Source organism: Helianthus annuus, chromosome 17 (assembly GCF_002127325.2).
Source record: "Helianthus annuus cultivar XRQ/B chromosome 17, HanXRQr2.0-SUNRISE, whole genome shotgun sequence".
Taxonomy (NCBI): Eukaryota; Viridiplantae; Streptophyta; class Magnoliopsida; order Asterales; family Asteraceae; genus Helianthus; species Helianthus annuus.
This window is the reverse complement of record NC_035449.2, coordinates 1,216,329-1,227,862: the sequence shown is the minus strand read 5'-3', so window position 1 is coordinate 1,227,862 and position 11,534 is coordinate 1,216,329. Positions and strand designations below refer to the sequence as shown.

The 11,534-nt window shown below is 39.5% G+C and overlaps 1 protein-coding gene across 2 annotated transcripts; it reads left to right on the top strand.

The window, feature by feature from the left end:
* The first annotated feature begins 1,972 nt into the window (after positions 1–1,972).
* LOC110921994 (probable E3 ubiquitin-protein ligase RHB1A) lies at positions 1,973–4,857 on the top strand. 2 transcript variants are annotated; one of them, XM_022166330.2, is made up of 6 exons: positions 1,973–2,123; positions 2,657–2,762; positions 2,849–3,038; positions 3,120–3,242; positions 3,342–3,451; positions 4,366–4,857. In XM_022166330.2, exons 2-6 carry the CDS (start codon positions 2,718–2,720, stop codon positions 4,396–4,398), a joined length of 501 nt encoding a protein of 166 aa, XP_022022022.1. In that variant the 5' UTR covers positions 1,973–2,123; positions 2,657–2,717; the 3' UTR covers positions 4,399–4,857. The 2 variants fall into 2 exon arrangements, with proteins under 2 accessions (XP_022022022.1, XP_022022020.1); XM_022166328.2 differs by having other exon boundaries at positions 2,849–3,242.
* Positions 4,858–11,534: the final 6,677 nt, after the last annotated feature.

The window sequence follows — 11,534 nt, the reverse complement described above, 5'->3', positions numbered from 1 at the left end:
TTTTTATTGAATGAAAAATCTTCAGGAAGAGGAGGCGGGAGTTTCGACTTTTTTAGCCTCCACGTCATAAACTCCGGAACGCACCGATCGTCAACTAGAAAAAAGTGGTCTTTCCAGTCCTTTATACTCGTGGTAATCCATGTGTAGCGGCAAGAGTTCTTATCCCTAACCTCAAAAGTATACCAATTACCGGACCGGTTCAACTTGTAAAAGGCCTGGAACACATCCAAGTCCGGTTCGGATCCTAAGCCGCGACAAGCCAACTCGAAGTGGCATATTTTGGCAAGGCCAAAAGGGTTCACCTGAGTCAAGTGTAACTCGTGAAACAGCAAAACCCCAACCAAGAATTTCGTCAAAGGAAGACGACAGTTACAATAGTCGAAAAAACGAGTATAAACCCCTATCTTTCCCGGAACAAAGGGATAGATAGGCGTGTCCTTTTTCGGAAGGATAGGGTGTAGCGATTTGGGAATCGCATAGCTTTCCACATACCAGTCCAACCCCTTCTGGGTCAAGACATTAAAACAACCAGAAAGATTACTTTTATTCGCCATAACAGGAAAAGGAGTTTACTAACCTGAACAAACGAGTCGATTCTCACCAATAAGGAGTAAAGAAGATGAAAGTGGAAGATGAAGAAGGAGAAAGGTAAAAAGTGAAAAGTGAAATCAGAGGACTATTTTCTCCCCCTTTATAGGGATATGGAACCGCCTTAAAACCCCTCAATCAAACGATGACACGTCATGACAGCTGATGCGCACCAACCGTCACATCGGGCGGGAAACTTAAAATGACTGTCAGTCACCAATCTCAGGTCACCGCCCAATTTCAAACTTTGAAATCAACAAACAACCGCCAAATAAAAAACCGTGGACCTCAAAATACTCCGACAAATAGTTCGAAATTTTTGCTAAACAAACACTACGAACTAGGGGGACTTGATGAGGATATGTCCTTAGTCGGACCGAATCATCCTAAAGGCATAGAGCCGAGCCATAATGCACAAAGTCGGACCGATCCCAAGCCACCAAAGGAACGAACGAGTATGGTGGCACGCCCTAACAAACTGGGCCCCACAGGCATAACCGCCATGACAATGACTGGTCCGACCCTAACTAACTGCCCACGTCAGCACACCCAAAGACTATAAATACTTTACTCAAACCTCCAAAAAACAGTAACTGCTACTTTCTCACTCTAAATTCTCCTCTCTCTCCCTGACCTATTTCCTCCTCACAAATACTTATTCTCACGCCCGAGCTTGGTCACAGAGAGCCCCCCCCCTGTGACGAGGCTAACGGTGTGTTGTTTCTTTGTGGTCTTGCAGGTTTATTGCATGATCATCTGAAGCTCTACTCAAACCAGGTCGTATCAACTGGTTCTTGAGTCTTCAATCGGTGGATTGTTCTTTCTGTCCGCAAGTTACTACAAATGGGCAACAGTAAGGGGGACGGGGCGCCCCGTGATAAGCCCCCATCACTCGTGAAATTATAACGCACACCGCCGCCACCATACTCCATCACGCGTGATAACTTGAAAAAATTATTGAATGTTAGAGTGAATGTGAGGGAAAATTATTGGGTGTGGTGAGTGATCAGCATTTCCACTAAAATCCACCGCTAGTGATGGAATAAAGCTAGATTTTTTTTGAACGGTTTTTTTTTTTTTTTTTTTTTTTTTTTGAACGGGAATAAAGCTAGATGACATGACAAAATTGATTGGATGTTGTGAGTGATGAGTGAGTGGTGAATGATGGACGCCCTACCCCTAACTTGGCTATCGTTGTTGTCCGGTTCGTATTGAAGGCACAAAACAAAATACTCTTTTCGAATTCACATAAATGAAGAATATGGGAAGTGAAATTATTGGATATGGGGTGGGCCCAGAGAAGCGCGTGAGCAATAAGGTTGTTAAAAGTCAGTAACCCAACGCAAAGCAGCTTTGATTATTCAACCAATTTCACACGCGTCATCTCCTCATAAGCTTATGAGCCTCCATTCATTCATTCATTTTTATTTTTATTTAATTTGAAATTCTTTCGTCACACGGCACCATTCGCCTCAACCTGCACAACTCCAATCCAATCCAATCCCCTCAAGCAACACACTATCCTTTCATTTCAGGTACTATTTCATTGCTTTTCACTCTCCATTTACGAGGTTTTCATTCTTCTTTTTGTTCACGATTCATGTGTATGAACTCTGGTAATCGTGCTTTTTGAATTGTCATTTCTGAAGATGAGTATCGATAGGTGATATATCGATATATATGTTAAGTTCGATGCTTTATACTGTCGAATCTTCATCTTCAGATGCTGCTGAATTCGATTCACTAAAACTGTTTGAATGATCGTGATCTGAATGATACCTGTGTTTTCTGTTCATTTTTCGATTCACTAAATTTGTTTATTTTATTAGTATGTTGAGTTATTTTAGGAATTAGAGTTGGCATATGAACGAATATATGATGCAAGTTGTTTAGGGTTTATGATGTGTTTATTAATATGAATATATTAGGAATTAGAGTGTTTTTTTGCTTTAGTTTTGGTAACTGTTATGATCTAAATGATCAAAATTGTTTCTATTAATCATCTGTTGGAATAAGTTTTCGGTGCCGTACTTGCCTAAGGAAGGTTTTTCTTTTGATTTGGGAACAGAAACCAATGAAATAATTATCAATAGCTGCTACAGTTGAGTAAGATACACAAATCAGTAAAAATGGGCTGCTGCTGCTCTTCACCGCGAGTGGAATGGAACCATCATGTTAGTGAAGTCCTTTTGTCTTTCAATTTGGTGATTGTATCTAAGTTTAGCCATTTCGATTCTAAAACCTTAACTCCCTTATGCAGCATCCAGTAGTACCTGAAGACCGCCAACTGTTAACAGCACGCAGTAGTGCAGCTGCTGTTATTCCAACAGGACTTTTAGTTGATACAAATCTGGATACGTCTATACCCGACACTTACAGGCTGCCACCGCCACCTGTACCATATGATGCAAACCCTCAAGGTTCACCAAACAATCGAGAAGACTCTGTTAGTAAGAATCATTCACCTGTGCAAACAAATAATTCCGAGCCCATTGGAGAAACGAAAGTTAGTAATAGTGGCGAAAATGTAGCTAAGGAAGCGATGGAATCTGTTGCAACAGAAGAATTTGATGATGCGCTGGAGAAGTCTGATGAACTAAAAAAGTCAAACACGCCTTTTGTTCCCCCAGAGGAGTGTCCTACATGTCTTGAAGGTAATTAAGTGTTAGTTAAGCTCCTTTTTGATCCATTTCTAGTTATCAAATTTAGTGATTTGAGACGTTGGAAGAGCTTAAGTTTTTTCTATTGTGCAGAATACGATGAAGAAAATCCAAAAATAATCACCAAATGCGAGCATCATTTTCATTTGTCGTGCATTCTTGAATGGATGGAAAGAAGCGACACTTGCCCCGTCTGTGATCAGGTTGGCTTTTATTTCACTTTAAACAATTCTATATGCATAATGTGAAATTTGCAACTTTGAACTTAGGGAATAGTTTAAGAATATTGCTTGACCATATGACATATATCTAAATTAGTAATACCCTTATGCAAATACCAAATAAGGGAATTTTTCATTACGATTTTTTTTTTTTGAATTATGCAAATTTCAAGCCTTCAAGGAACGTCCAAAAAGGAAACTCTTACGGTTTGGTGACACTAAGGGTTTTGTTCCCCTTCTTCAGACGACGCATTTCCTTGGGGTTTTGTTTCCCCTTGTCGTTCTTCTTAGTAAGAGGTTGAAGTTTCGACCCGTTCACTTTTTGACGGATTAGTTCGATGTTAAAAGGAAATGAGTCTAGTGTTTTGAAAAGAGTTAATTACTGTTTTCGTCCCTATGGTTTATCAAAAATCACTATTTCAGTCCATTAGTTTAAAAATTGCGATTTCAGTCCCTGTGGTTTCACTTTCGTAACCATTTCAGTCTCTGTGGTTTCACTTTTGTAACCATTTCAATCCATTTATTTTGTTAGTACAAGGACTGAAATGGTTACGAGGTGGACTAATATGGTTACGAAAGTGAAACCATAGGGACTAAAATCGCAATTTTTAAACTAATGGACTGAAATAGTGATTTTTGACAAACCATAGGGACGAAAACAGTAATTAACTCGTTTTGAAAATCACCCAAACGTATATTAATGCATAAATGATAATTTTGTAACTTTATATATTTAGATAAGAGTTAAAAATCAGGACAAGAAGTGTTATATGTCAACCAAACAGAAGCTATCTGTTTTGGCACTTCTAGTATAACTGAAAGGGGTGGACAGTGAAGTATGTGAACAGAAACTTTTGATTTTTACTACTGCTAATTTCGGATTATATGCGGTTCAGGTAATGGAAGTCAGCTCCCTGATCGATAACTAGCTGTGGAACTATCGAATGGAACGGCTGCTACTTTTAATATCAAGCATAGTTAGGTCTCCTATTCTTTTTTCTTTCTTATTTGATTGCATAGTTTCTTTTACACACCAAATTTGAAATACAAAATACAAAGCTTGAAAGGAAAACACACCACACGGCAATTAGAAACCGAAGCTTGACATTTTTATCGTTTGGATAATTGGCATGCCTCGCCTTCAAAATCAACTTTGGGTTCAAAAGGAAGTTGTGGATGGTTAGAAATGGTCCTTTTTGGTACAGGGTTCTTGATTTTAGCCTCTTTACACTATTTTGTAGTTACTTGATGGATTGATTCATTTGTAGGATTATAGATTGTAAAAAGATATATATGAAAACATATAGGAGATGTGATGGGTGGCAACATTTGACATTTCAAACTTTGAACAAGAGCAGACATCATATGATTCCATTGTCTTTTTGGTCTATGGTTTTGACTTTTGAAATAGGTTTTTCGTCTACTAAATCAACATAACAGAAGATTTGAATATGTTTTAAAGTTTATTTTTAATCTCAAACATCATTGCCAGTTTTTTTTGTTGTGATGAAGTAAACGAGTAACATACATGTATACTTGATAGTGTTGTACCCATGACCAAATTGTCTAGTGATACGGTGTCTGGCCCACATAAAAGTGGTGTGGTGTAGGTTCAAATCCTTACAAGTGCAAGGTTGAATGGTATTTAGGTGTAACTTAAAAAAACATGGATAGTTTTGTGGGAAGTAAAAGTTTCACAACCGCAACCGTTGTGTTTAGTTGCTTAAGTAAATCATCGCCTGGTTGCTAGGATACAATGAGCAAGTTGTGACTCACCATTGGTGTCATTGTTTCCGGGTTCATTTTTCATGGGATTCACGATTGTATTCGTTGTCACTGAAAATTTAACAAATTTCTGTAATTTCAATACATGATCATGAAGGGGACAAATGGGTAAACTAATTAAAAACAGTGGGTTACCACCTCCATTCCGTGGCGGCCAACGGCTTCGAAACGTAGACAAAAATAAACAAATTGCAATGGGATATTGTACGTTACGATATAAAGAACCACGTCGCGGCGATATACTTACGGAAAACTTATAGGTTCGGTTTGTTACGGTAATGACACTCGTTATAACCATAAAAAACGACTACATGCGGCTGGTTCGGAACATAAATAAAATAATATATAAGTAGTTTAGTAAAAAAAAATTGCGTTGAGAAAAGACAAAAGAAACAATAAAAAAATAAGTAAAAGGAAAAGGAAAAGAACTAAAAGTTAAGGGTCTAAATAATAATTACAACAAAATGTAAAGAGAAAAAAACTAAAAGTTAAGGGTCTAAATAGTAGAAATTAAAAATAAAAGTTTTATTAAAGTTAGGGGCTAAACATGTGATTACCAAAGTTAAGGGGCCAAATATAGAAAATAGCCTTTTAATATATAATAATAAAATAATAATAATAAACAAATATATATTATATATTTTTAAAAGATCTCGTGTATTTATTTTTTATATACATCAGACCAAAACCAAATTTTAGTTAAATCTTTACATACAATCTTATTTCTTTGGCTAAAGTTTGAGCTTAAGCTTGTTTAAACTTGGTTATACTCAAAATTTTAGCGAACCAAGCCATCAACAAGTATCGCTTTATAAATTTTCATAATCCCTGTATTAATCCATCACTAGACAATTTACCGTCTTAATAGGATCGTGTACACGAGGAGGCAGAATCATATACAAAACAACTCTACAATAAAAACATATTTTTCACTTTAATATGTGTATATTGACATATTTTTTATTAAAAAATAGTTTTTTTTTTTTTTTTTGTGAATTGATTTCTTTTTTTATTAAAAATATAGTTTTTTTAAAAGTGTAATACGCTTCGAATAACTGTCTATTGTACTATTTTACACGGTGTTGTTATGTGCGCATGTTTATTTACGAATACATATTTCTAGCGTCATAACAACATCATGTAAAATGGGAGAACAATACCCTCCATATCATTATTTGAATATCATTCCGGACATGAGCACATAACAACACTGTATAATTATTATATTTTATTGAATAACTAGTTAAACACCTCAATTGATTATTTGGTAATAATTAGTACTCGTTATTTTTTTTAAATTAGTTAACACAGGTTGTCTCGTTTTTTACAAGCATTTTGGTATTAAATTTATTGAAATCCGACTTGGTTTCAAAATAAGGTATTTTGGGTATCGTAAGCGATAATTGACACACACTTGTATTGGTAACTTTGATGGAACAAATTTACGCAGTTCAACTACTTAACAACGTTTACGTAATTCTAAATTTGGAAATGGTGATTTCAACTAGCCAAAGACGAACGCCAAGCGGCCTGTGAGTGCAACAAAAATATTTTTTTAATCATTTTTATTATTTAAGAGATATTAGGAATAACACCCTCATCATTTTTTTAACGGCCAATGAAAATATTATTAAAAAACCGCCAAGCAAGACGCTAGGCTGGGATTCACATCCACCAAATTACAATCTCACAGACCCGGAACAATATACCAAGAACGACTAAAAAACATTAAAAGATCTCCAACGGTTCCAGGTTAACGACGTCTCTTTCGAACGATACTTTACCCATATGTATCCCATCCATCGATACGCCTGGTAATGAATTTTTTAATCGAAGCAAATCATCCCATAATGCCCTTGGTGACTGGGCATCGTTGGGCGCGTATATGTTCACCACATTCATTATTATATCTGACTGAATTAACATACCTGAGACCAGTAAGAATCGCCAGTTTTTTATGATATTTTGTTTAGAGAGAACAGTAGGATTCCATATGCTAATCAGCCCGCCCGATCTCCCGATTGCGTCTACCATGGTTGCTTCGTATATTGACCTCCCCCATAGGCTACTTAGCAGAAACTCAGCAGAATTGCTCAGCTTGGACTCCTGTACCGCGAGAAAATGTACACCACGGCTTATTTTCAAACCTTTTATCCAGTTGGCTTTCCTAAGATCCCCAACCCCTCTCAGATTGATCGATAGATAATTCATTGGTCAATGTTGATTTCACCTTCCTCCACTATTAAGTTCCTCACATCTTCGTCGAATCCAGAAAGATTAATTCCGACCGTGACCACCACATCTTTTGTTGCGGTAGTCTCGTTAGGCAGATTAGTGTCATTGGTAGAACTGTCATTGCTGGAAGTTGTGGGGTTTTGAACAGCTTTCTCACGATTTGTGTTTCTTTCATCCTGTACCGGATCGCTTTGAACCTGTGAATCGTTGTTGATGCAAGTCTGAATTGGAGTGTTTGGGTAGAAAGATGCACCTCCTGCGTCTGCTCCTTTATTAAAAGCCCTCACGGGTGGGCCCTGTGTAAATCCTGCTGATGGTGGGCTCCTAAATTGTCTGGTTCTCTTACCCAAGACGACAGAAGCATTTGGGCTAGATAACTCCACTGGTTCCTTTTGCATTGGCTGGCCCAAATTTGGAGAAACAAAAATATTATGATCATGGGCTTCCATAGTGGGTCCACCACCAGAATTAGGTTTATAAAAAACCTTAGGTGTTGATTGACTTTCACCTGACACCCCATGTGCCGTATCTTCAGATTCTATTGCATGCGCCTGACAACCCTGTGTCCCATTTAAACTTTTCACCATATCCCCATGCGTTGACTGTTCCCCATGCAATACTTGACCTTCGGCTAACCCCAACTGTTCGGCTTCCGACATAACGCCGCCTGGAGCAGGCCCCTGGCGGTGCAAATTTTCTGACCGGATTTCACCATCTTCCAATTCGTCTTTTTCCATGAACACCAACTCCAAAGAATCTTCATGTGATTTCCTGACCGTTGACGATAGTTCTTCAGAGATTACGTTGATTCTGTTGTTAGGCTCTTCGGTGACCCATATCTTATACTTCTTCCCGTCACGGCTTATCTCCATCTCCTCGTCAATTCTCTTGCCAGATGATGTTAGGATGCAGCAGGTACCACTTGAGTTATCAGTGGAGGCCCAGGAGAACTGTGAATCTTCCACTAACTTTCCAAAATACTCACTGACCCTATCATACGACTTGTTGTCAAGTCAGAAATGAGAGGGGAGAGCAGCCATGGACAGAGGTCCGTTATCAGAAAAAGAACTAGAAAAGAAACAACGACAATCGTCCGGTGACTACTTTCTACGTCTCGAATCTACCAGGAGGCATCTCCAACACGCTGCTCTGGAAAGCATTTCAACCCCACGGCGTGGTCAAAGATGCTTACGTAGCCAAAAAGCGAGACTCTAGAGGAAATTTCTTTGGTTTTGTTCGATACGTGGGAGTTACTGATGTCTACAAAGTTCCAGAAGACATGAATACCGTGAAGATCTACGAAGCAAAACTAAGCGTTTCCATAGCCATCAGTTATGTTCCTACCCGATAGGAATGCTGTTTGTTCCACCGAAATCAGTTTCCCAATTACCATTTTCAAACGATTCACCAATACTTTCGAAACCACCTTATTTATGCACCCGATTAAACTTATAGGACGAAAGTCGGACGGAGACAACGGGTCTTTAACTTTGGGGATCAATGCAATAAAGGATGAAGTACAAGTCTTGTTTAGAGAACCAGTTTCGTAGAACTCGTCAAAAAGTTTAACAAAATCAGCCTCCAAACCTGCCCAACATCTTTTAATAAACTTAAAATTGAACCCGTCCGGCCCCGGTGCACGGTCACCATCACATTCCCAAACCGCATTCTTAATTTCAATCAAGGAAAACGGTTGTATCAGTGCATCAACTTCCCTACCTGAGATAAAAGCCCTCACGTACCGGATCGCTTTGAACCTGTGAAAATCGTTGTTGCTGCAGGTCTGAATTGGAGTGTTTAGGTCGAAAGATGCACCTCCTGCGTCTGCTCCTTTATTAAAAACCCTCACGGATGGGCCCTGTGTAAATCCTGCTGATTGTGGGCTCCTAAATTGTCTGGTTCTCTTACCCAAGACGATAGAAGCATTTGGGCTAGATAACTCCACTGGTTCCTTTTGCATTGGCTGGCCCAAATTTGGAGAAACAAAAATATTATGTTCATGGGCTTCCATAGTGGGTCCACCACCAGAATTAGGTTTATAAAAAACCTTAGGTGTTGAGACTTTCACCTGACACCCCATGTGCCATATCTTCAGATTCTATTGCATGCGCCTGACAACCCTGTGTCCCATTTAAACTTTTCACGATATCCCCATGCGTTGACTGTTCCCCATGCAATACTTGACCTTCGGCTAACCCCAACTGTTCGGCTTCCGACATAACGCCGCCTACAGCAGGCCCCTGGCGGTGCAAATTTTCTGACCGTATTTCACCATCTTCCACTTCGTCTTTTTCCATGAACACCAACTCCAAAGAATCTTCATGTGATTTCCTGACCGTTGACGATAGTTCTTCAGAGATTACGTTGATTCTATTGTTAGGCTCTTCGGTGACCAATATCTTATACTTCTTCCCGTCACGGCTTATCTCCATCTCCTCGTCAATTCTCTTACCAGATGATGTTAGGATGCAGCAGGTACCACTTGAGTTATCAGTGGAGGCCCAGGAGAACTGTGAATCTTCCACTACCTTTCCAAAATACTCACTGACCCTATCATACGACTTGTTGTCAAGTCAGAAATGAGAGGGGAGAGCAGCCATGGACAGAGGTCCGTTATCAGAAAAAGAACTGGAAAAGAAACAACGACAATCGTCTGGTGACTACTTTCTACGTCTCGAATCTACCAGGAGGCATCTCCAACACACTGCTCTGTAAAGCATTTCAATCCCACGGCGTGGTCAAAGATGCTTACGTAGCCAAAAAGCGAGACTCTAGAGGAAATTTCTTTAGTTTTGTTCGATACGTGGGAGTTACTGATGTCTACAAAGTTCTAGAAGACATGAATACCGTGAAGATCTACGATGCAAAACTAAGCGTTTCCATAGCCATCAGTTATGTTCCTATCCGATAGGAATGCCGTTTGTTCCACCGAAATCAGTTTCCCAATTACCCTTTTCAAACGATTCACCAATACTTTCGAAACCACCTTATTTATGCACCCAATTAAACTTATAGGACGAAAGTCGGACGGAGACAACGGGTCCTTAACTTTGGGGATCAATGCAATAAAGGATGAAGTACAAGTCTTGTTTAGAGAACCAGTTTCGTAGAACTCGTCAAAAAGTTTTACAAAATCAGCCTCCAAACCTGCCCAACATCTTTTAATAAACTTAAAATTGAACCCGTCAGGCCCCGGTGCACGGTCACCATCACATTCCCAAACCGCATTCTTAATTTCAATCAAGGAAAACGGTCGTATCAGTGCATCAGCTTCCCTACCTGAGATAAAAGCCCTCAAGTACCGGATCTCTTTGAACCTGTGAAAATCGTTGTTGCTGCAGGTCTGAATTGGAGTGTTTAGGTCGAAAGATGCACCTCCTGCGTCTGCTCCTTTATTAAAAGCCCTCACGGATGGGCCCTGTGTAAATCCTGCTGATGGTGGGCTCCGAAATTGTCTGGTTCTCTTACCCAAGACGACAGAAGCATTTGGGCTAGATAACTCCACTGGTTCCTTTTGCATTGGCTGGCCCAAATTTGGAGAAACAAAAATATTATGTTCATGGGCTTCCATAGTGGGTCCACCACCAGAATTAGGTTTATAAAAAACCTTAGGTGTTGATTGACTTTCACCTGACACCCCATGTGCGATATCTTCAGATTCTATTGCATGCGCCTGACAACCCTGTGTCCCATTTAAACTTTTCACGATATCCCCATGCGTTGACTGTTCCCCATGCAATACTTGACCTTCGGCTAACCCCAATTGTTCGGCTTCCGACATAACGCCGCCTGCAGCAGGCCCCTGGCAGTGCAGATTTTCTGACCGGATTTCACCATCTTCCACTTCGTCTTTTTCCATGAACACCAATTCCAAAGAATTTTCATGTGATTTCCTGACCGTTGACGATAGTTCTTCAGAGATTACGTTGATTCTGTTGTTAGGCTCTTCGGTGACCCATATCTTATACTTCTTCCTGTCACGGCTTATCTCCATCTCCTCGTCAATTCTCTTGCCAGATGATGTTAGGATGCAGCAGGTACCACT

Bases quoted from the DNA above. Each gene is read 5' to 3' on its own strand.
- LOC110921994 (XM_022166328.2), top strand. From the start codon at position 2,718: ATGGGCTGCTGCTGCTCTTCACCGCGAGTGGAATGGAACCATCAT. The intron at 2,763-2,848 runs GTTAGTGAAGTC...TCCCTTATGCAG, and splicing joins GAGTGGAATGGAACCATCAT to CATCCAGTAGTACCTGAAGA. The intron at 3,243-3,341 runs GTAATTAAGTGT...TCTATTGTGCAG, and splicing joins GTGTCCTACATGTCTTGAAG to AATACGATGAAGAAAATCCA.